The sequence below is a fragment of the Diadema setosum genome, chromosome 4, assembly GCF_964275005.1.
Source record: "Diadema setosum chromosome 4, eeDiaSeto1, whole genome shotgun sequence".
In the NCBI taxonomy this organism is placed as follows: Eukaryota; Metazoa; Echinodermata; class Echinoidea; order Diadematoida; family Diadematidae; genus Diadema; species Diadema setosum.
This window is the reverse complement of record NC_092688.1, coordinates 11,819,533-11,845,471: the sequence shown is the minus strand read 5'-3', so window position 1 is coordinate 11,845,471 and position 25,939 is coordinate 11,819,533. Positions and strand designations below refer to the sequence as shown.

General features: G+C 40.0%; 1 protein-coding gene across 1 annotated transcript in view; it reads left to right on the top strand.

Annotated features, from left to right (window-relative positions):
• Positions 1-25,939, top strand: part of LOC140226871 (E3 ubiquitin-protein ligase TRIM37-like) — a 35,741-nt gene extending 9,802 nt beyond the window's left edge. Inside the window, exons 3-23 of the mRNA XM_072307300.1 lie at positions 1,195-1,235; positions 7,190-7,309; positions 8,691-8,778; positions 9,545-9,667; positions 10,870-10,993; positions 11,525-11,717; positions 13,099-13,149; positions 13,716-13,797; positions 14,439-14,515; positions 14,730-14,910; positions 16,306-16,413; positions 17,167-17,221; positions 17,427-17,521; positions 18,056-18,252; positions 18,952-19,553; positions 20,995-21,201; positions 22,135-22,263; positions 22,849-23,005; positions 23,528-23,592; positions 24,237-24,380; positions 24,786-25,939. Of these exons, the coding sequence (XP_072163401.1) occupies positions 1,195-1,235; positions 7,190-7,309; positions 8,691-8,778; positions 9,545-9,667; positions 10,870-10,993; positions 11,525-11,717; positions 13,099-13,149; positions 13,716-13,797; positions 14,439-14,515; positions 14,730-14,910; positions 16,306-16,413; positions 17,167-17,221; positions 17,427-17,521; positions 18,056-18,252; positions 18,952-19,553; positions 20,995-21,201; positions 22,135-22,263; positions 22,849-23,005; positions 23,528-23,592; positions 24,237-24,380; positions 24,786-24,856 (2,910 nt within the window). The 3' untranslated portion in view covers positions 24,857-25,939. The remainder of the gene's footprint in view (positions 1-1,194; positions 1,236-7,189; positions 7,310-8,690; positions 8,779-9,544; positions 9,668-10,869; positions 10,994-11,524; positions 11,718-13,098; positions 13,150-13,715; positions 13,798-14,438; positions 14,516-14,729; positions 14,911-16,305; positions 16,414-17,166; positions 17,222-17,426; positions 17,522-18,055; positions 18,253-18,951; positions 19,554-20,994; positions 21,202-22,134; positions 22,264-22,848; positions 23,006-23,527; positions 23,593-24,236; positions 24,381-24,785) is intronic.

Below are 25,939 nucleotides of genomic sequence, written 5' to 3'. Positions count from 1 at the left end.
TGTGGAATTGTGATCATCTATTTCTGAAATTTGAGGCTATGGGATTGGCAAGCCAGCGAGAGAGAGAGAGAGAGAGAGAGAGAATGGAGGTTCAAGGAAATTCAGTGAACCTCATCGAGATCCAAATTACCAGCAAGAGATTTTTCATCCGATATGACAGAAAGTCAGAAATGTTTTTCTAATTGTCTCTCGAAACGTTTCTTTTCAAATTGCTATAATGCATCCCATGTAATTGTAACTGGCATTTATGGTATACTTGTGCGGATCTACACTTCAAAGTTCTTAGTAGCTGAAAAGATTATTGTATGTGTTTGTTTTTGTTTGTCTATTTTTGCTAATGAAATAAAAAAAAATAGAGAAAGAGATTTATAGCCATGCTGACTCATTAGTATGTGGGTGAATATTTGGAAATTATCCACTGATAGGGAAATGTAAGAGATATTCAGGCAGGACAAAAATCCTCCCAGCGGCATGACAAAATGACAAGTAATTGTAGTGTATGTAATGGGAACATTTGCTCTTTGGTAGCAACATCAACTTGTATCAGGTGGGATGTCACTGCACTTTCCTCTATAGGAAGTTGCTACGTTGTACATGCCTTGGGCATTGACAACAAAGAAAAGATGAAAGAAACTTCCAAAATATACTCAGACACACACACCAAAAAAAAAAATAAATAAATAAAAAATGATAATAATAATACATTTCAGGATGTAATGAACATATTTCTATTCCTCTCTGTTGTATGAATTACTACTAATAGTAACAGGAAGTTCCTCATTTTGATGCAGTTGTATTATATACACTTCCCATTTATTGGTTGGTGTTCTTGGTCCTCTTACCTCCTTCATCTTGATTTTGTATGTGGTTGTGTTCTTCTTTGTCCTCTCTTTCCCTCTTCCTTCTCTGTCTCATCTTTTCCATGCTTGATACACCTACACCTTGTTTCTCCTTCTCACCCCCCCCCCCCAAAAAAAAAAAAAATATATATATATATATTCCTTCCTCGTCCAGTATAAGCAGTCTGGTCTGTCTGCATCGACAGTTGTGTTTTCACAGTTCGCAGTGTAGGGTGTACCAAGTAAATGACAGGTGTGTGAAAGGTTTGCAGTGTGAATTTTGTATTTGTGGTTGCAGTTTGTTTACAATCTCTGATTTTTTTTTTCTCTGTTCTTCCCCCCCCCCCCCTCACAGAGGTGGCTGACAGAGCAGAGGCCACAGTGCCCTCATTGCAGGTGAGATGAGATGAAATGAGTCTGAATAAAATGGATGACATTCTCAGTTGTGCATCTATTCATCTGCTGTATCCATGATTTGTCAGCAACATCATTATGGTTGTTGTTTGATAATCATAGTCCATTTTGTCATTATTATCAGTAGTTCAACTGCTATGATGTTCATAGGGACGAGGATTTTTGTCAATTATGATCGTGATCATTATTAGCATAATTACATGTACTACTATTACTTCTACTACTACTACTACTACTACTACTGGTAGTAGTAGTAGTAGTAGTAGCTTTGTTATGATGACTGCTACTGTAAAGGTGGAAATTTTCGCGGTGTTGAAATTTTCGTGCATTTCGCGCAACCGCGAAAATAGAAGCACTCAAATATTTTTGCTAGCGCCATATGTTCCCATGCGTGATGTCTTGATTCCATGGAATTAAAAGCACGCGAAACTCTTCTTACCCGGCCAAGCGCGAAAAATTAGTCGTGCGAAAATATCCACTTTTACAGTATTAGTAGAACTGTCATCATTGTCATCCTTGTTATGATTAATGGTCATTCTTATCATCGTTTTCGTGATATTTGTGTTGGAGGAGTCTTCCCTGCAAATAAACCCAGAGTTTACGACTCGGTTCAGCAGCCTTGTTTGACTTTAAGCATACAGAATGAATCTATTCTCAGCTCTCAGTGTGGTAGTGCGTTTCCAAAGTCCAATTGCTCTCGGAAATGAAATATTTTCCAAAGTGCCTGCTAGGACAAACTAGGCGGCTACTGGAAGGCTATCACAATTTTTAGAGACCTCGAGATCTGGTGAGCCCCCCTGGATGGGCGTCAATCGATTGTCTCAATTTTCTGCAGGAAGGCAGAATCAGCTGAGATTAAACATAGCCCATTCAGGGGTGGTGACGCTATCCCCCTTCAGCCTCACATGGATATGGGCAGTGGAGATAAACAGGAAACTTTTTAATGCAAAAGTGAAAAACAATATTTCACAACCTGATTGTACATGTACATGTAGATCCTTGTAAAAGACAAAGGGGAAAGTGTAACATAAATTCTCGCATGTTCTGTGTGGTACATCCATTTAGACCCCGTTTACAGTGCGGGGCCGGGCTCGGCCGCGGCTCGGCCGCGGCCGAGTCCGGCCTCAATTGCGCGGCCGAGCCTCGCAATTTTGTCCGTTTACACTGCTGGGCTCGGCCGCGCTTTTGATTCAAACCTTTCAATATTTTGTCGTAGTGGCGCTCTGCTTGTAAACAAACGCAATTTGGTATTGTCTAGTTTTCAGACCCTTTGCCAAATGAATTCCGTGGCGACGAAGTCGCCGTTCGGGCAAAGGCCTTTGCCGAAGGAAAAAATCCTTTGCAGGGCAAAACCACCTTAAACTATACTAGTTTTCGACGTTGAGGGGGTTAATATCCTGAATAGCGAAAGATACAGGCAGAGGGTTTGGAAGCCAGACTAAAATTGGCCGCGCAATTGGCCGCGCATTTGGCCCAGTTTGCGTTTACACCAAGAAGAGGCAGGGCTCGGCCGCGGCTCGGCCGCGGCCGAGACCACCTCCAGAGCGAGGCCAAATGCGAGGCCAATTTTGGCCTCGCATTTGGCCTTTTGCGCGTTTACACTGAAGCGGGGCTGGGCTCGGCCGCGGCCGAGCCTCGCACTGTAAACGGGGTCTTATTCACATCAACATTTTGATGCATGCAAACGTTTACGCACATGAACATGCAGACACACACATGTACAAAATTATCAATATGCTCTTCTGGCAAAGGAAAAATATTTCTGATAAATACTCATTTGCATCCACACTGCAAGAAAGAAGATATCCTATGTATTTGCCAGTTGTTATGCATTGAAATCCATGTGACCTACGATGCAATTGTCATGGACTTGGAAAGAAAATTATGTCATTATAGTATAAGAAGGTCAGTCTTTCATTCATGTAGTAGTCAGAAACTGTACATGTATGTAGCATTCCAGTATTTTCACTCAGCTACAGTCTTGTAGAGATCGAGAAACAAGCTTCGCTCTGCAAGAAAGGTGTCATGTGTGTGTTGGGGGGGGGGGGGGAGGGATTTCTCTGCACAATGTGAGTGTCGTTCACACAAGTACAGCATCTATAATCATAGTACAGTTGAACCTCTCTTATCCGGCCTCCCTTTATCCGGATCTCTCTATTATACGGACGCAATCTCGCCGTGATTTTAAAAAAAAATAATAATTACGGGAGGAAAGGGGGATTCCCAACTCCTTGAGAACTCCTACACAAACACACATGAATTACACATTACTTCCAACATTAACATACACCTCTATTTTGGGGTCTGTTACTGAGTGTAACAATAAAAAGGTTGCAGTATACACATTACTCATGTGGTACTACAATGGGCTACATCAGTACATGTGTATGTATATGTACATGTATAAAGCATTGAGTCTCCCGTATCCGGCCAAATCCCTTATCCGGATGAGCCCCGGTTCCGACTTGTCCGGATACGAGAGGTTCAACTGTAATGGTTGTTTGGGTGTAACTGAGCTGACTCAGTGAGTTCACGAAGAGTTCAAAATCCATCGGAAATGAATGACATTGTTGCCATTATTATTTCCTTTTCTTTCATGTTTTATTTTCTTTAATTGGAGATGGGCACAGACTAATCGACATAACTGGGGTCATTGACGTGTCAAAGAGCACGAACAATAAGATATTGGAATACCATGAGTATTTTTGTTTAGTCCTCACTTCCCTTCCTCTGAAGAATTTCTTCCTCTTCCTCTGATCTCATTGTTTGCAGCAGTTGCAGTATTTGCAGGAAATATTATCCAATCTTTCATCCATATCACAGGCAAATATATTTGGAGAGCCGTACAACAGCATATTTTTAGAGCTAACATGGAACTAAGAGTGTATACATGAAGGCATGATTTAGAGTTTAGACAGGATATGTTTTCTTCATGAAGACTATGTTGAAAACTCTTTTGTAAAAGGTATGCTATATCTCTGTGTGTGAACAGTCTTTGATATAAGTTTGTTTGATTTATTTGACTTGATTTAAATGTCCACATTCAATCAAGATATACAAATTGAATACAAATTTAAAAAACACACGTAATACAAAGAAAAAAAAAAATTTGTAGGTTTGGTGTGTATAATGCCAAGGACGATTTCAGTAAAGATTAATTCTTTTAATAGCTTGGGTTTGCAATTGAGGACGACTGAAAATCTTGTTGCTCTGTTGCAGAAATCTGTGCAATTCCCTGATAATTTTAAGAGTTTGAACTGTATGCACTTCTAAAAAGGGCCAAGAAAAATGAACAAGTGTCTTACTTGATTTGCCTTTGTGATTTTTGGTTTAATAATTTACGAAATCATCACTCTGACACACAATGTGTGAAATTATGCATCTTTAACAAGACAGGGACTCATGTTGACTTGATTCTTTAAATAGATAATTGTTTGAAGAGAGTTTTATTTTTCTAATATCTAACCTTTGTTTGTCAGCAGGTGTTTGTTTTGATTTTGTGGTTCATCAGATAGTCAGTGTCTGCACACAGTGAGTCATGAGAGTTGACAATGTGTTGAGAGCCAGTCTGGCACCATGGAACATGGTAGATGGTACACGTAGACATTGTCATCACTGTCTGTGAGCTCACCCGTAGTTCTGATCACTTTAATAAAGCCACAATTTAAAGGCATTATTTACCATTTGCAGATGAAGCAAAAACCCAGCTTCAGTTCTTCAAAATAGTTTTAAAATGTGAGTTAGGGATGAAAACAACCAATGTAAAATGTCAACCAGTATGATCAATGTCAAGCAATGTTAGATATATACAAAATGTGAACAATAGTTATAAGGAAATTGTGTCTAAAATAAATTGTCTACAGTTATGGATTATTGAGAAAAATAGGTTTAAGTGATATCTCCTTGTATCTTAGGCTTTACTACAAAATGTTTATATGATAGAATGTTATGTGATACAACTGACCTACATTTGTACACATGCAAATGCATCAAATGTGATAACTCGAACATTCTTTTAATCACTGCTTCCAATGGTGAACGATACCTTTAACATTGATTATACAGATTCGTCTTTTACAGTGGTTGTTTCTATCCCAAACTCACATTTTGAAACTATTTTAAAACACTTATGCTGGGTTTTTGTTTCATCTGCAAATGGTAAATTACGCCTTCAAGGTCACCTTATATTGTAGTAGCCGCATTTGCAACCTTGAGTACTTGACATTACAGACAGCATCCCTGGGACAAATTCCAATGTTAGAGCTCAGATATTTTTTCAATTTTATTTTATTTGTCAGTATTAATATCTGATTTAACATTTTTTTTTTCCTTATTCAGGTCATGATTGTATATTTACCTGGCTTTCAAAGATTGTAACAACTTGTATAGCCAAGAATGAGTATAGTAGGAGTCTATAATCTTGATGCTTACGCAAGGCACCACTGACATGAATTTTGGTCGGCGGGTTTTGCAGCCATTTGTCGGGGTCAGAAAAACATTTCGTATGTAAAATTGTACATGCTTTTTGCACTGTAAACATATTAGGAAGAATGTAATTAGTAGAATAGTTCCATGAAGAAACATGATCCTCAATGCACTATCATGGTTGTGTATGGATTTCACATACATGTCCATTAAAAATGTCAAGAATCTCTTGACCTTTATCTGAACCAGTATCTATCTTTTCTTTCTTTCTTTCTTTCTTTTTTTTTTTTGGGGGGGGGGGGAGGGGGGTTGTTACTTTACATAGCATACGTAGGAGTTAGCACTCCTTACCAGAAAAGGTAACATAATCACTCATAGTGTCATAGTTGAATTTAATTTCAACCTATGGACAACTGTACTGAATGCAAGCCACAGTACAGTGATAGTGGATGCTAGATACAGTACGTGCAGTGTCAACGGCGTTCTGCATGCTTTCTCGATGGTGTCCCAAATCTGCACTAGCGCTGCAGGCTAGTGCAAATGTTCATGAGGCTTTATGTGAATGTTATTGTACCTAGCCACTGATTGTACATGAATTATTTAATCATGTACAGTGTGTCAGTTGATGCGGGGGGGGGGGGGGGGGGGGTAGAGGAGAGAGAGAGAGAGAGAGAGAGAGAGTGAAAGAGTGTCTGTGTGCATACAAATGTACAATGTATATCTAGTTTGATTGATTTTTATGGGCATGGAACAGCAGTTAGAGGTATACAGTGGTCTGTAGCTGCATATGGTCATAATTAACAGATCTCCATTGATTTATGTCCAGCATGATTTTCATTGTGCCACAAGCCCCTATGAATCTTTTGACAGGTTTTGTGTAGGACACTTTATGTGTATACCGTAGACCATATATGAATATGTATAATGTATTCACTTGCATTAATAGGTGGCGTGTATGATGATGATTTGATCCCTTTAGCAGGAAGGAATGTGGAGCATTTAGAGCAAGCACTTGTGCAATGTGTCAAAGGAGGAATTCAAAGTTGGGGTAGTTACATGATTGTAATGGTAGGCAGTCTATTCGCGAGAGCAGATACTGTACGCTATATACCGTGTTTATACTGTTGGTGAGTTTCAGAGCCTCCTCGAGGTTCGAAAGCCTGCTCAAAAAATGCTATATCTAGTTTGTTTGTACTTCTTGGGCTGGTTTATGTGTATGTTTATACTGTAATCAATTTCTCTTTTCTGTTAATCCTTTTCTTTATTTATTCAGTGTACATTGTATGCTCTGACATGTCAACCGGTAGTATTCCGATAGTATAGTATGTATTTATGTATATATGCCCTTTGAGCACTCTTATAGAGTGGATTTGGTGCAACATAAATTCATGTTATTATCATTATCATTGTTATTATTGTTGTTGTTGTTGTTGTCATCGTCGTCATTATTGTTGTATTACAAGTATTGCCAATCTTTCTTTTATTACACCTGCTCTTCTTTGTGTGTCCAGGGCGCCGCTGCAGCTGCACGAACTGGTCAACTGCCGGTGGGCAGAGGAAGTGACCCAACAGCTGGACACGCTGCAGCTCTGCACCCCGCAGGGCAAGCAGGACGACGTGGACAAAGACAAGTGAGTCACCTGACCACTGACCACTGACCACCACACAGGCAGACACATCTTGGCCAAACAGCTAGTGTAATGTTGCCATTGTGTTTACCTGGCATGCAGCACACAATCTGTTTCCATTTGTTTTGACCTCATATACATCACATTGTGTTCATTGAATATGTTGCTAAATTTTTATTCAAAAAAAAGAAAAGAAAATTAAGTAATTCTCAGAAAGTGTACTGGATATTGTGATCAAACTGTATGATGCAGATGAGCCCCACTTTTAAAACAAAATAAATCTAGACTGCAAGATTTTGTTGTTGCTGTTAGATATTGAAATAGAAGCCTGTAAGTTGTTACATGTGACTAGGGACTTCCAGTACTTTAATCCCTACTTGCAAATGAAAACTTATTTTGCTGGCATATTTCTGATTTGTTGTTGTGTTTTCTTTTTTAAAAGTTATTATGAATTAAATAGAGCAGTGGACCTAAAAAAGTGATTGCTTTGCCATTTCTAATCCTCTGATAGTAATGAGATCTCTTGACATGTCTCCAAAGTAAGCTTGCTATATCAAGTGTAGTGTGGAATACACATGCAGCTTTGAAAAGTTCATACCCAGAAAAAAGCTCACTCCCAATTTTGAAATCTTTTTAAATTGTTGTTTGTTTGAGCAGAACCTGCCCGTACTTACTGTACATGCAAGGGCATATCGTGAAGTACAGCTGTGCATTTCATAGACTTGCAAAGGGTCTGATTGGTGGTTGCTCTGTGCAGAGCATTCTGAGGATTGATAGAGTTGTGGAAAGGCAAAAGAGTGGAAAATTACACTCAACAAAATAATAAAAACAAAGTAATATGAGTCTTGCGATACTTAAATGAGTTCTCTTTGAAAAAGTTGCAATTGGTGTGTCCTGATTTTAGAAGGTGAGAGAACAATATGTATTTGCAATTATTTATTTGATGTTAGAGAATATATTCATTTTTTATTTGATATTTGTACCATGTCGCCGTGGCATGTTATTCTCTGAAAGAAATATCAAGCTCACCAACGTAAAGTCCACATTTGTGTTAAACTAGGTTGGCACTGATATCAAAAAGAATTTTTAGTTACCGCAGGTATGCCCTGACATGTATTGAACTACAAAGTTAAATTCTTCAAATGAACCGACCTGACATGCATTTGAAGTGACTGCATTCATTACTCGTAAATTCTCCGTCGCGGCTGAACGACTCTGCAATTCCTGGCATGTGCAACTTGCATTGTGGCAGGAGTATCCATAAGATTTGTTGACATATTTGGGCTGTTTTGGAGTAAATTGCATTTGTGGGATTTATTATTGCTTTGTCTCTTTTTGGGGCATTTTTGCATTTCTGAAAAATTATGTCTCGTTTCCCACACAGGTGTGAGATCCACAATGAGAAGCTGAGTGTGTACTGCTGGACTTGCCACAAATGTATATGTCACCAGTGTGCCTTGTGGGGCGGAATGGTAAATCTCTCTCTCTTGCACTTGGCCTTTGAACTTTCCCCATGAGATCGAGAAGAAGTTGACAGCTACCCAATTATGTCACAGAAACCCCCCCCCCCCAAAAAAAAAAAGAAAAAAAAAAAGAAAAAAAGAAAAAGTGGTTTGCATCACATTCCTACTCGCTATATGTTACATGCAGATACCAAAAAGATATTTCTGTGTTATCATACTTGGAATCAGTCTTTCATTTGTGATCTGTGGTGGAAATGATACTAGCCTTCTATGCTGTGATATGTATTTCTTTGTTACTTTCAAAGTATAGTATATTTCTCAGAGTATATCCTCTAGTAATTTTGCCTATTCCCTCTGTATATGATATGACGCAGGGATGACTGTCATTCCTGTTGTGTATGTTTGCATCAGTGATAAAGTAAAAGCCCAGTTCCTTTAACATTCTACATTGCAACCAACTCTATGTGATTCTGGGCCCCATTTCATAAAAAGTTGATATGATAGCAACTCTTGCTGGAATGACAATTGTCATAGTAACGACAAAAATTCAGCTTCCTGATTGGCTGTTGCTATTGGAAGTTGCCATTCCAGCAAGAGTTGCCATCCTAACATCTTTTATGAAATGGGGCCCTGATCCTTTAACCACCCACTGTGCAATTTCCAGTGATACTTTCTATTCCCATATATTTGAGTTGGTGTGGGGTTGTAAGTCCTGTTTACCTCGTACCCCATGAGTGTTTCATTGATAAGAAGATCTTCCCTGCCCCTCACACAGCACTCAAATCACACCTTCAAGCCTCTGGATGAGATATACGCCCAGCACGCCTCACAGATTCAGGAAGAGCAGCTGGCATTGAGGAGGAGATTGCGAGAACTCATCAGCCTCAACAAAGACATTGTGAGTTATCATTTCACTGCGTGTCCTTACGGAACAAAGCGAGAAGTTCAGCTTGTGCGTGCCAGTTCATTCATGATCGCTGGAAGCATCAGATGTATCACATTTGTGCTGTGTTAATTGAAGAAATTACCCCGAAAATTCTGCTTTTCCTCAATGAATGAATCTTCATTATTATGTAGCGCCCCCCCCCCCCCCCCACACACACGGGAGTGGACCCGTGTAGTAGAATAGTCTTACTCTAATAATAACTTGATGGTACAATAGTCAATACAGCAGTTGTAACAACTCAGTCCCAATAGTTGATTACTTGGTAACTTTTACTCTGGCAATTTCATTTGTGCTGAATTGGCACTCTGATTGGTCCTTTTAGCCGAGGATTAAAACCATGAACTCTTCAAAAGTCCCGGTTACAGTACATGTGTCATGTTGTGTCACCAGCAAATAAATGTTGAGCATGCTCATATTGTCAATGGATGTTAGAATATGTGCCCTGTTTCTGGGTCGACCAAAGGACTGGTCAAAGTCCAAAGATCTCTGCAGCCATCAGCTTTTAGCCTGTAGTCGGGAGAAATGTCCGCATCGGAACACTCACCAGTTATGCATTGAGTCTTTGCACATAATTGATTTCCACCATGCAGCAAGACGTGCACATACAACTTTGTTTTTAATGTGTGTGTTCCGTACTCTTACTCTGTCTGCTGTCCCTACTCTGATGTAAATATGGTTCATGTCTATATTACAACTAGCAATGTGTCAGATTAATGAATCCTTGCGTGAGTTGTTTTTATTGCTACAGATTGGCAAATTGCTCGTCATCAACATAAATCAGCAGAAACTATTTTGTTTTAATCATAGCTACTTCTAGAACGCTGAATAATCAGTGCTTATTTTTCGCCGGTAAAGGGAAATTTGTCTATCCATGTATCAATATCTTGATGGTTGCTTGCACTCAGTGAGAGCATGGGCTATTTTTTGAATTTATTACGATTATTATCAGAGTGTGGGCATGTCTCCTTTTGGCAGAAGTTTGAGTAAAAAGTAGTTCTCTTCCCTAATCATTATTATTATTATTCAGTTTATTCTAATTTGTTCTGAGTATCAGCAGTGTGAGTGTGTCTCAGTTTGACACTAATTTGAGTGAAAAATAGCTCTCTTCCCTGTCTCCTTGATACCACATCACGCTCGTCTCCTCATATGTTCAGGACCGAAACGTCGACAGCGTACGAAGTGCCAAAGACGAGAGGGTGAGGGAGATCAGGAACACTGTGGAGCTGATGATATCCAGACTGGAAACACAACTCAAGAGCAAACTGCTCACCCTCATGGGTATGCTCTCATTGGAAGAGGAGGTTCTTTTCTTCCTCATAGATTGGCCATGTCCTTGTCTTACTCTCTTAATACACCTGAAATTGCTTTCCCATTGATTATAAGACTTATGATTCAGTCTATGTTCATGGAAAACTTGTGTGGTAGACACTTTGTTTTTCATCTACTGGTAGTTGTACCTTTGATTTCATACTCCCCACAGAAATGCACCATATTTATTGTGGCATGTGCCAGCAAGCAAGATTACATTCCTTTCTTGTTGTAATCCATGGAATATTGCTTCTATTAAAAGTATGATTATGAGCATTATCATGATAATCATCTTCATCATCGTTATCATCATCAACATCTTCCCATTATGATCCTCACCATCATCAACCTGTCACCATCACCCCTCTCTTATCATCATCATCAACATCATCATCATCATCATCATCATCATCATCATCACCACCACCATCACCATAATCAACATCATTATCCTCTGTATTGCTTGGCATTAATACTTCCCACTGGGTGTGGTTCCTGCAGGCCAGAAGAACTCCCTGATGCAGGAGACGGAGCTCCTGGAGTCCCTCCTGCACGAGGTGGAGCACCAGGTCAACTCCTGCTCCAAGAGCGAGCTCATTGCCAAGAGCGCCGACATCCTGCAGACCTTCACCCAGGTCCACCGCAAGCCCATGGCCTCCTTTGTCACTGCACCCGTTCCCGCTGACTTCACCAGGTCAGTTTTATATGTTTAGGGGGTTACTGCCTTTGGTATGGTTTGTTTGTGAAATCTGGTTGGTTTGTTGATTTTTTTTTTTTTTGATATTTGGTATATTTGTCTTGTTCTATTTTATTTTTCATGCCAGTAGTGGCGTTATATCTGGATTAACTTTGTTCCCACTGTTACTACAATTTCGTTGTTGTGGATGTGGGTGTGGTGTTCTGGGTTTGTTTGTTTGTTTGTTTGTTTGTTTGTTTGTTTTTTCAAGGGATGCAGACTACACTGGTAGCACTATCAATAACGCAAACATTTACTTTACAGCTTTTTATTAAGCTCCTTGTAGTACGTATTGTTGGGCATTTATCCACACTCTTTTGGATAGCTTTCATCACTCATGATGATAAACTAGCATGATGAGAATCATAAGTCTGGTGAGCAGACTGCATGTTGTAGGAGACAAATAGTCAGTGCTATCATCACTGACAGGTATATCGTGTATACACCCACCAACTGCCCCTTTCTCCCCCAGCAACAGTAGGTGTGGTTCTAATGGATGTAGGTGCCATGAGTTACAACTTGACCAAAACCCAATTTAGATGAAGAAGCAGACAAACAAAAAGAAAACAAAAAGCAGATACAATAGGAAATGTAGCAGATATACTTTTCGCTTGGCCTTTCAACAGTTTCAAGGAAGATGAACATTGTTATATATTTTGTGATGTCAGGTTCAGAATGTTTTGATGATTGCTACTCGGTAAAAGGACGATTGGATGGATATGACAGGGTGCTACATAACCTTATTTTACCACTTGCCCGGTCGGGCAAGCAGATTTTCAAATTTGGTGCTAAACACTTGCCCAAATATTAATTTTACTTGCCCGAAAAGAAAGTCCAAAATTTAACAAAATAATATAGAAAATCATGTGTAAGTCAAGAGCTTAATAAAACACAATCATTTTAAAGAATAAACAGCACACATTGATTCACACGCTTAAACACAGTGGTGTAAGACTTGGTCCGATCAAGTGTTGGTCCGATCAAGTGTTGCCATTGCATTAAATTGGGGCTTCTTCACGTAAGTGTTGGTAAGTTGATGAAATGAGATATAAAGTGTGTTGCATCACTAAACAGCCATTATCTTTGGGCTTCTCCGTGGTTGATTTTGTGGGTTTATTAGGGGGAATAAGTGAAAAAAAAAGTGGCTTCAGAACTTTTTTCTTGCCCAATTCGGGCAAGCATTTGTTGTCATTGTTCAAAAACACTTGCCCGAATTTGATTTTCACTTGCCCCTCGCAATTGGGCAAGTGCTTATGTAGTACCCTGTATGATACATGTCAGTTGTCATCTTGCTTTTGAATTTCTCTCTTCTTTTTCTCCCTCCTCTGTCTATCTCCAGTGAACTTGTGCCTGCATATGACAGCAGTAGATTTGTACTTACAGGCTTCACGTGAGTATAACTGTCAGCCGGTCGTTGTAAAGTCATAATTTTGCTTTTGTCAAAGGAACATTGTTTCTCCACCTCTGTGAGTGTGGAATATTTCATCACGAAGAAACTTTCATGCAGTTTAGTGCAGTACAGTATATGATGCCAGTGTGGTAAATATTTTGTCGATCATATCCTTATTACTTTATCTTTGTGAAACATCATTAACATGTCAGCAAGCAGCGAACCTTGTCATACCTGGCAGAGCACATAGAGTCTGTCACCCCAAAAGTTTCACTATTTAAGTATAACATATTCAAGAGAGGAAAAATTAACTGTGGCACTACCAGAATAATTGCACGTCAGTATGATCGTCCATTTTCTTTTTGTACACTGTAATCTATTGCAGTAAAGTCATTCATTCTTTTGCATCAATATAGTCCCTGAAATTTCAATGATAGCACCTGTTGAACCGAAAGATGATTGTTGGCTGTACAATTGCGTTGGTTTGCATCCTTAATAATTATGCATCCACTTCTTGGAAATATATCTTTACATAATTTGTATGTTTGTTTGTTTACTTTGTACAGAGCTCTGCAACACAAAGCAGACCCAGTGTATAGTCCACCCCTCATGGTTGCTGGTTTGAGTTGGAGGCTCAAAGTTTACCCGGTGAGTTAAATGGCAGAGGTCAAAGTTCGTTGTAGTTATGATAGCAGTCTACTCGTAATAATGTAATGTTTTGTATACTTATGCCCAGAATTACCTGATTGTGGTGAGATCATTCAACCCATCAAAGTGTGCTCATTATAGCTAAATGTCATTCTGAACACTAATTTTCCTATGTTTAGGCAGTTTTTTCTTCTTTGTTAGCTTGAAACCTTAAACATCTTGAAGAAGACTGTATTGTTTGTTAGCTCTTGTTGAATTAACATGTATTTACATTAACATAATTATCGTACTGTGATGCATCTTACAGTGCAGAAAACCATGACAGTACATAAAATTTCATGAATTCTGTGAAGTGGTTTGCATCATGAATCTTGATAAATCGTGCTGCCGAAAAAGACAGGTCATTATAGACATGCTTCCAAGGGCTGACAAGTGGAAAGCATGTTGAAAATCTAACACATCATCACAGTATGCTTCCTTTGTTTTTCTCAATTTTCAAATAACTAATTATAATTTGTAACTTTTAGGTTATTACACAGATATAGCTGTGTTACAACATATGTTTCATATTTCATTTTTTTTTTCTGAACATTGTGCACTCATGCTTTGCTTCTTTTGTTACGTTTTGTCCTACACACTAGGATGGCAATGGAGTCGTGAGGGGAAACTACCTGTCGGTCTTTCTGGAGTTATCTTCCGGCCTGCCAGAGACATCCAAGTGAGTGTCATTCAGGGTCTATCCATTACAGAATTATATATTTTAGTGTTGTTGTTTTTTTTATATTCTGCTAGGTATTTCTGGCAAAGCGAGGTACATTTTAAGTATGACATCAACTGTGTTTGAAATAGGAGGGTTATATATTGAAATGAGGTTTATCATTTCCTAAGTATCTCAGCTCTTCGCCCAAATTTGTCTTCGTTGTTTCGCTCAGGTACGAGTACAGAGTAGAGATGATCCACCAGGCTTCGCACGACAACAGCCGCAACATCGTGAGGGAGTTTGCCTCGGACTTTGAGGTCGGGGAGTGCTGGGGCTACAACCGCTTCTTTCGTCTGGACCTCCTGGCCGGGGAAGGGTACCTCAAGGAGGACACACTTATTCTACAATTTCAGGTAGAGATTTGGAGGTTTAAACCCACTACCTGTTGACTTTTTATCAGGGCAATTGTGTCATAAATCAAGACAAGAAGTTATACTGAATACAAATTTTATATTTTTTAGTCTAACATTTACACAGCAGGGCGCTGTGGTAACCACCAGTAATCTGTTTGCGGTTATTGCTTCCTGGCCCATGCTTACAACACAAGCTAAGCACACACAGTGCAAGCGGTCACTGCGTGCGCTGTATACGGCATAGGTTATGTGTAGGCCCATGCACGGCGGCCACACCACAGCAGTCGATTTGAAGGGTTTTGAACAGTGCTGTGTTTTGGAAGGCAGATGTGAGATCTGTGCAAGAAAAGAAAACAGGATATTTTTTCAGATTAATTCATAAAAAATCGGTGAGGTAAGCGTAGATTAGGGATAAATTAGGCTTGGACATTCCACTAGAGCTGATTCAGTGAGGATAAAATGCCCTCGTAAGGCCGCCCGATCTTTGGATTGATTTCTGCGCATACACCAACATGCACGCACACCGTGCAAGATACCGTATTTCGCGGCAAAGATGGTTTAGAGCGGAGCTTCGGATGTGCTATCATTTTTTGCAGTTTGCCACTAAGCTGTCAGTCGTACGTCGACTGACGTCATCCAGAAGGGAGCCGAAATCGTAGCTGTTTCTCGGTCAGGAAAGCAGAAAGAATACAGCTTTTTGGTTCCGTCTGATTAAGCCTTCGGGTATATCTAAACTGACATATTGATATTGTTCATGCTCTTAGCTTTCTATTGATGTATGATTTGCCGTATTTCAGGAATTTCAACAGGTAGAGTCGGGTTTAAGTTTTTGGTGTGAATGGACCACATTTCACTATGTATGTCACTGTGCACATATCATTCGTGATTTGACGCAAAGTATCTAGCTCGACAGTTGACAGGGTCTTATTTTCTGACATGTGAATTAGCTATACCGTTCATACAAATGCTTATAAATATGTTTGTTCAGTGGTGCACTATGTTTTTGCCAAGGACAACAGGATTCCATGAATGTGAACATACTGCATATATGTACAGATACATGATACATATATACATATGTCTTTGCATAGTATTTGCAATTTGCCATGGTTTACAGTGTTCAGCATAGTGGCGGGTCTTTGTTACCCAGTTTGTACAAGTGTTCTTTGATTTTTTACAAGGATTATGAGGATTCAGTGTATTTTGGGTCATTGACCAAGTTTATGTGGTTACAGATTTGACCACCCAGATTCCTTTCTACTGCATGCTTTGAGTGAAAAAAAAAAATCACATCTTGTTTGGAGTTTTTGGAGGTTGCTTGTGGAGACTGTGTGAATGTACATGCCTTCTTTTTGTGGAGGAAAAATCTTTAACCCATTGATCATGACTGTACAGGTGAGACCACCAACCTTCTACCAGAAGTGTCGGGACCAGCAGTGGTACATCAACCAGCTGGAGAGCTCCCAGAGGCAGTCAGTGCAGCAGATTAACGAACTCAAGGAGGTAGGTCAAAGGTCAATCTCAAGAGAGGGGGAACCATTAGATAGTCATCCATATTTGAAAGATTCCCATTCCAGAGTAAACAAACAATTGATGGCAATTGATTATTGTGGTTCAAGATCAGCCCTTCGACAGCTGCCACTGAATGTGAAATCTTGTTCCATTGCACAAATTGGACCATTCACTAATTGTTTTATACAACATCTTGGAATTGCCAAGGTCCAAGCCAGAGCTTGAATATAATGACAAGCCAGTCTTTGGGGCAAGGCAAATGGTTCAAGACTCTGAATTTGACAAAGAGCCGATGGGAGCTACATGTTTATACATGGGTGGTGACACATTCATTGTGCACTGTCTAAACTTTTTAAACAGTTATATGATAATTACAATCACAATTCATGTTGTCGCAATCACTGTTTTGTGGTAATAAAATGGCCAAAGAATACTGCATAGGTTTAGTAAAGAATAGTGTTAAAAAAAACACCATAGAAGGATATCTTACTTCAATCTTTCTTCTTCTTTTTTTGTCGATGACTCAAAACAGCATTCTCTGGATCTGTTTCATTCTTCACTATGCCTTTAGATTTTAACACTACCAGGAGAAAAAACAACAACAACTATAAAGGGAATAGGTATAAAGAGAAGGAGACTTTGGGGAGATTGTGGCTAACAATTTTTGCTTGTTACCTGCAAAATATGAAATGATTTGAATGACCATGTTCTGTGTACTGTTTGCCACATTCTATCTCTGTACAGAGACTCACAATTGAACTGTCCAGAACACAGAGCAGTGCAGAGAGATCATCACCAGGTGAGAATGACGATCGGGAAGAAAATGATTATGATTTATACTCCTTTACATTGTTGATGTTATGTTACATGCAAGGTTCAAAGATGTACCTTACTGGTATTAATGTTATATGATCATATAGTGGTGTAACTGCAAGGTTTAAGCATAACGCATTTGTTTTTAAAAACATCATTCTCTTATTTTCTGTATGTGACTTTCTGTCCAGACACTGACCGCGAGGTGAGCCGGACCAAGCAGTGTCCAGAGTCCAAGGACCAGGACAATGGAGAGGAGTCCAGCAGAGAGCAACACGACACTCAGGTACAGTATGCAGCAGACGTCTATTTCTCGCACAAATGTAAACCAGTGGTTCATATTCTGCAGAATCTGCATCCTCAAAGAGGATTGATGACAGTTTTGACGACACTTCATATTATTTGAACTGTATTAATCAGAGATTCACATTCAACCCAGTTCATTTACATTTACACATCACCGAGTACATTTTATGCTATTTTGACTTCTCTCGAGGAGTAATGACTCTAATTCATGCCCCCTAGCGTAGGAGAAGCAAGAATTGCCTGCATGTTGCAAATTATTATTTTTTTCTTTTCAAGCGCACTGCTTTGTTAGCACTAGTGGCCATCTCTGATTCCAAGTCAGTGGCAAATTTAAATGAATTTTACTCTCTACTGTTGTCCAACAATTATGTTGATTTTATCGTATGATTAGATGTAGAAACAATAGGTATTTTATATATAAACTTTCATCAATTGTGGCAGGATCAAAGATTTCAGTTTTGATAGGGTTGAACAAACACTGACAATGGTTTCTTTTTGGACACACTGAAATTAGGAAAGTGACAATTCCAGTGGGACCGTATCATCCCCACCCTTCTCGGACGATGACGAGGAAGAGGAGGAAGAAGAGGATGATGACGATGACGACGATGATGCGGTTACCACGGTAGCGAGGGGCGGAGACAGAGAGAGCCAAGACATGCTGGAGGAGGGGCCCATTCCAGAGGAGAATGATATCGACGAGGAGACCATGTGAGTGATTTGGGTCCTGTCACATTTCATCCGGCCCAAAATTGGTTTAGTTTGCTGGAGGTGTCATTTAAATAGACGCAATTTGTGTGTATGTGGGGTGCTAAGCCATTTCCCTCTTCCTTTACCTGGCCGACTCTTCTCTTTCAAGGTCTTTTCTTTCTTACTGTTTTTTCTCTCTCACTGTCCTTCCCTCTCTCTCACTCTCTCTTTCCCCTTTCTCTTTATTTTTTAGAACTCTGTGTATGTGATTTATAGATCTTAGTGGAGAGTTATGGTTTCTTTGTCTTTGCTATCCCACTAGTAATCTCTGTTTTTCTGCCTTCCCAAGCTCTTGTACAGCAGAATCACATCTAAGCAATGGGCTTCACATTTTTCAGTATGAAGTAGCCCCTGAATCTTACACATGTACAGTATGCAATATTGTTTTAGTTTCAGAGCTGCATGCGACTGAAGAACCTCTCCTTCACGTGCTTTCATCAAATTCGAAATCCTACCCCGTGGCCTTGTTCTAAGCTTGTACATGTAGATCTCTAATAATAGACAAAATGATGGTCATGTTTGAATATTCCTCATCCCTGAAAGCAAAAATGTGTCAGTGTGTATGAAGGAAAATATGCTTGCATTACCTGAATACTGTAAGTGTGCATTTAAGTACATTTTGTTTGATGCTAGTCATCTGTTGATTGGGTGTCTCTCTAGGTCTGGTGAAAATGATGTTGAACATTCTCACATCTGGGATTTGGAGGAAGGAGAGATAACCATTGACGGCTCCCTCGACTCCTCCCTGAACATTGTCTCCTCGGACAATGCGTCCAGCGCCACGATGGTGTCCGGCCACGCCGCCTCCTCTTCACAGAGCCAACCTCAACATAGCTCTGGTAAGGAGGCCCACGGCCTCTCCTCCACGCCGCTATCATCCTCCTCACACCCACTGTCATCAGCATCATCACCATCACTCTCATCTTCCAAAACGACTAACTCGAACTCATCGTCATGCACATCGCCGTCGCCATCGGCGAATGGTGCCTCCAGCGGCCGGACGAGTGCCTCGGGAGGAGAGGGAGGCGGAGCGGCGGCAGGTAATTCGCATCATCACCATAACCAGCACCACCATCATCGTCACCATCACCACCATCACCACCACCAGCATCGCCAGCAGCAAGCCCATTGCCATGACGACGGGGCCTCGGTGATGCGGGGACTCCGGGAGGAGGACATCATGCTGATGCAGCTCCTCGAGATGACGCGGGCGGGGGAGAGCGTCCTGGGGTTCCTGCCGAAACCGCCGTACCGCTCACGAGGTGAAGAGAGTGTGTAGAGATGTAGTGATACTGAAAGAATCCATCCTATATACTGTCCTACAAGATCTCATCCAATATCATGTGGTACTTGTGTGGCTCATGTGTACAAGGTCCCGTTGTGAAAATCATGTTGTATAAAGTCAAACATATTTATATTTAGTCAAATGTAAATCCACAGTCATTACCTATTAATAAAGCATTTGGGAATTTGATTTGATTGTCATGTTTAACTTGGCCAAATAATCAACAGAGTCCATATCTTGATAAGTTGTACAGCCAGATCTGCCAGCTAGTGCATAATTTGTGATATTTATTCTGTTTTTCTTTTCTTTAAGTTTTAATTTAGCATCCTTATTAAATGCAAGTTCCACATTTTTCAATAAACACTATTATTCCTTTCCATTTAAATATAGATGTTGATATGTGTATAAAGACATACATATATATTTTTTTCAATTTGTATGATGTATGTTTGTTTATTTTTGTTGTTGTTTGTATGTTGTTGTTTGTATATTTGTATGTTTTTTTCATCTGCCGAGGTTGGCAACCCTGTACTTTTGTTTAATGTCTTTACCAGTCCCATGATGTCTCATGTTAATCCCATTAGGCTGTCATTTTTCAAACCTTCAATCTCTGTTTTAATTCTCTCCTTTGTGTCTATCTGTGTCTTGTTATGTGCAGTGTGGTAGTCATAAACCCTCTGAAGTTCACTGCCCCATTGCCTTATTTAGACTTTGGCATTCGTTGAATCAACCATGCATCTACAAATTACACAATTTTTCTTCTCTGCCTCAGTATAGCGCCAGAGTCATTATTTTGGTTCAGCCTGGATTCATGATTTATTTCATTGCTGTTTTCATGCTCTTGTCATGGTTTCTTGTGTCATAAAAATTCCCACAGGGTTATATGATACTCAGTAACATGACAATGGAATACCAGAATTTTTGATAGTAAGTGACCTTGAAGCATCAAGTATAGCTCGCCAAAATCAGTTGTACATTCACAATTGATAATAATCTTGATGCCATATGAAGCTATCTTCTGGTTAATGGAGTTAAAGGGTTATTTTTTTTTTTTTTTGGGGGGGGGGGGAGACAGGTGAAGGTCAATTCTTGAAGTCACATTTTAAATGTGAATAATTTCTCAAGAAGAGACTTCCACTAGATGAATTTTTACAGGATGATGATGATGAACAGCATTAATATAGCGCCATTTGTCTGTAAAGAACATGCAAAGGCACCTGGCTCCCATGATATGTCACATGTCTTTCACAAAGTTGCTGGAAAAAGTAGGTCTTTTGTTCTGATTTGAAGGTACAGGTATGAAGGTTGTGACAATTACAGCATGCTGTCAGTTTGGCCTTATTGAAACATACTATACTGTAAATAGTTTACCGCATTGCATTGTTAGTAGATTATTCTTTATTTCTCTCCCATCGTAGGATATCCACGAAAGGACAAGGACAAACGGGACCGCGAAAAGCGAGGGCGCCCTCTATCGGCCGACTCCATCCTGCGGCGCATCCAGACCCGCATGCTGGACATGGGGCTGACCTCGCTGGACACCTCATCATTTGTGGGCGAGCAGGGGGAAGGGGCGGAGGAAGGAACTGGGGCCGTAGGCGGCTGCAAGTCGGATACTGCCCTAGGTAGGTTTTCAGCACACTGTTAGGTCGTGTAGCAGGCCTTCCCCTCAGTCCCATGCATTTGGTGTCACGTAACTCATTGAGCAGTTCTTCTAAAGCAAACGTGACATTGCAGCAGATTATCTCTACACCAGAGGAAACTAAATGCATGCATAAAAAAGTGGTGAAGTAGCAATACTGATCCAAGAAAGGAGTAACCCAATGCTTCTCCCCGAAGAAGATGTCAGTACATGGTGAAATGCAACTTCACCAGAGCCCAATCGAACACACTATATGCCAGGATTAGTGCTAGGTTTACATTATGTTCCTGGCAGCCATGGCAGCCCTGTTTACCCAAAAGATAGTGCGCTGTGGGATTTTGGCCATTTTTTCCTCCGAATTCAAGTTTTGGTCTGTCTTCACAACTTGGCCTTTTCTCTTCGTTATTGTAGATATGATGATGTGTTGTTCATCCCATTTTACTACAGCCTTACAGGATTGTCATCCCCACCCTTGACTGCCATGGAAAGTTTTTCAACGATTTAAAAATCTTATCTTGCATCCACGACAATCATGGCGTGTCATATTTGGACATCCCATCGGCTGCATTGTCTCATGTCCATCTTGTTTTGTCCCCGGTGGCTTGAAACATGAGTGCAGTGACCACCGAGAACATAATGTATACATACAGTTCAGCCAGCGATCAAGTTCCCCCTAGATGGCGATCACGGGCGATCAGTGATCGCATACGCGATATGTCGCAATCAATTGATTGTATGCCGAATTGCATACAATCAATGATCGCATACGCGATCACTGATTGCCCGTGATCGCGATCTAGGGGGAACTTGACCGCTGGCTGAACTGTAGCATAAGCATTGCCCTGCCATGCCATGCAATCTTGAATAACCTGAACTTTGACCTCTTCCTCAATGCCATTTTTTCTTTTCCCACCAGGTATCCAGTACTTCTGGAAGCCAAAGACCAAACCTGTGCCAAGCATCTCCCTGCAGCTCTCCACGGAGGGAGTGGTGAGCAATGGGGCGGAGAAGAAAGGCGACCGGGCAGAGAGAAGTGTTGATAACGGTGAGCACTCATAAAGTGGTTTGCTCATCCCCCCGCCAATTGAGATTCAAAATGAAATTTTATTTGGGATTTGGCAGTTTATTATGAATTTTGTCATTGAAAATGAAGAGGGGGAAATGGGGCTGACATACTTGTATGCTGTGCAATTAAGTTCAGAATTAGAAGACACACAAAACAGTGGGATGTTACTTCTTTGATATTTGTAAAGATTCAGAAAAGAAAATGTAGAATCAAAACAAGATCAGTGAGGAATGACAAAATAAAAACCTGTACATGCATGTGAACATGCTCATTTGCAATTGTCAAAATTGTTGACATTATATGACCAAATGTGTGTACATTTTCTGTAATGGTGTAAATTCCCTTACAGTAGAACTGAGTTCATTTGAGAGTCACTGACAATATGGCAACCTCATTGTGCCTGATGGTTAGAACAACAACAAAATTCAGGGAAATTGGGATTTCATTGTGCCTGGTGCTTACAGACAATATCGACAACAACAACATTCAGGAAATGTAATTTCTTGTTCTTTGTCGGAAGCAGCACATACACTAAAGAACAACAATTGTATCTCATCCTCACAGAAGCAACAACTCCTGGGGAGGCGACCAGTGACGACCCCGGCTCATCCGCAACCTTTGGCCTGGAGGAGGGGCCTCTGGTTGACCCCTCTACAAGGACCAGTGACCTCCAGTCTGCCCTGGATGACCTCAGTACTGCTAGACTCATGGCCAGGATTAGGTATGAATATCTTTTATCATTTTCTCTCTTTTTTTTTTTTCTTAATTAACACATAAGTTTTGGTTACATTACATGAAAATTTCTGGTGGAGATGATTCATTTAGATATGAATTTAGTGGTTTCATTTTGCTGTGTTGAAATTGAGATGTCATGTGTAAAAGATAAACTAAATGTTTCCAAAGTTATTGTTGTTGCTTTTTATTTAAAGATGAAAAAATTTTGTCGAGAAGGTGAACCATGGAATGATGCAGAATGCTTTACATAAAATGTTTCAAATTAATTGAAAAGGTACAAATGCACTGCCCTATTTTAGTTGTTTTCCCACTTACCTTAATTCTCCCCCTCACGCTCAGCTGGGCTGAAACCATCTTTCATTATTTCAGCCCAATTCCCTTAACCCATTTCAAAACAAATGAATGTAAATTTTATGCTCTTTTTTTCTGTCATTCCTTTTATTGAAATTTGTTGTGAGAAAAGGTCTAATCAATCAGTGGTTTCTTTCTTTCTTTTCATCCTTTGCAGTGCTTTAAACAGTCAACTGGAAACCAGAAGTGAACGGAATTCAAGTACTTCAACTCAGCCAGAAAGTGAGTTTTAACTGCAAGTGCAGTTCACGCAGTGCCTGCCTCCCAATCACATAACTTGTCAACATTTTGAGTGTTTACAGTCTGTAACAACATTGTCTTAATTCCTGCAAAGGAGGCATGATGTGTGCCCTTGTCAAGCCATGTCGATGATGAAATTGACCTGTAAATCAACAACACAAAATGAAGAGTTTTAATGGAAAGGGATATAACTCCGTTATTGTTAAGTTGAAATACATGTAGTTGAGATTAAAGCTGCTAAAAAAAACAAATAAAATGATAAGAAAATACTGGATATTTTTTTGTTATAACTTCAAGAATATTCCTTGTTATGTCGCAAGTTGGGTATCACTGGAAAGGTTTTATTTTGCTCTATCTGATGATGGACTTACTTTGAAATGTTTAAAAATGGCACTTAGCCCACTTTGTGATAAAACTATTCAAATATACATTATTAATGCACTACAGACCATCAGTGTTTCCACATTCACCAGCTTTTGAATAAGATGCTATCTTATATCCCTCAAAACCATCAACTCACCTAATGACTGGCTGTTTTTAGTTGGGCATGATTTGTTGTACTCACTTCTTTTGCAGTATAGTTTCTCCATTATTCATGCATATTTTCTATATTCTGTCTGTTTTAGATCCCTGCGAGTCCAGTGCCGGGATAGCAGCCGTCAGCAGCAGCGCCGAGCCCTGCCAGAGGGACGAAGCCCCCACCATCACATTCACTCGGAAGAAGGCCAGTCCCAGCGGCAGGAGCAACGGCCAGAGCAGCGAACAGACAGGTCAGTAGGGACTGTTGGCCTTGGGTTACTACGAGGATTATGTTTGACCTCAAAAGATGATTTTGATGTCAAGAGTTAGGAGAATGTGATGATCATGGTTGCTTAGCCAATGATGCGTTGATGGTGGTGGTGGTGGTGGTGATGATGATGATGATGATGAAGGCGATGATGATGACGATGATGATAATGACGATAATGATGGTGATGATGATGATTATTATTATTATATGATATGATATGTGACATGGAAACTTGTTAAGTTCCGGGAAAGGGACAAAAACATTTGGTATACGGAGTAGTCTTGGCAGAGCTATAGACGGCTGCTCTAGTCACTTTTGGAGGAAAGAATTAGATCATTGTGAGTCATGCACCTGAGCAAGTATCCTCATCTCTTATTTCATGCAGGAGCCAGTACTGAGAGCCATTCCAGGGGGGAGGAGAAGGCCACAGAAACCAACAAGTCCACAGCTTGCTGAGAGAAATCGTCTTCCTCCTCCACATCCTCTGCATCATCCGCATCCTTCAGCCTTCAGAGTATCTCATTGCCAAGGAGAGAAATTTGGACCACCGTTGCGCACAATCTGAACATTTGTCCCGTGGGAATACTTGCAACTGGGATGTTGCCCGAGGTTATATCATCGGAGGAGATCATTTTTCTGTCTGATGTAGTGCATCTCCCATCCACGAAGAAGGCGGTTGAAATTAGACTTTGAATGGCCCCTGAGACTAGGGGTGGGGTGGAGTATACGGTTTGTCTTTTCTTTTATGGGCATTTTCTCTCCTTTTCTTTTTTTCTTCACGTTTACTTTTACTGCAAAGGGCATTCTCACAGTGGTTACTATTTTGGTTTTGGACATTATGTGTTTTTTGATTGAGATAGCTGAATTGACATTGTCATGTTTAAACATCTTTATTAAAGCAGTAAAAAGTTAGCAGCTACTACATCTGCATTTGCTTACCTGTGAGTGTTCATTAGTTTTGGTTGCCAATTACAAGAGAATTATTGGATAGCATATGATAATTTAGTTCTGTCATTAATCTGAGTGAAAATAAGCGGATGTTCATGGAAACTTCTTAAAACATGATGATTGTTAGATGCAGGATTTTCTCTAGTTCAAGACTTTGGTTACCCCTTTCAAAAATTTATGCTTGGATATTCCATGTTGTCGAGAACACAGATAAGTGTATGGGGATTATATATTATCTTATGTCTTAATCATTTTATTGTTTTTGATGGGATTTAGTTGTTTTTTGTGTAAATGTTTCTGTTAATGACTTTTTTTTTTCCCCAGTGAGGCTTGCCAAGTGTGGAATATGAATATCTTTCTTCTGTGCTCATCTCGTAACTCTATGTCAGTATAGATAGTTGCTGAAACTTTGCACACTAGTTGCCTAATGTGAGCTTGACAGTAGTGGAGAGAAATGTTTGTTTTTCTTGTCTGAAGTTCGAGGGGAGATTAAAAATCAGTAAAAACTTTGCTCTATTCCTATTACTGTCATGTGTTTACCAATTACTCAACCTTCAGCAATTGAAAGTACAGTACAGCATTTTTTTTTTT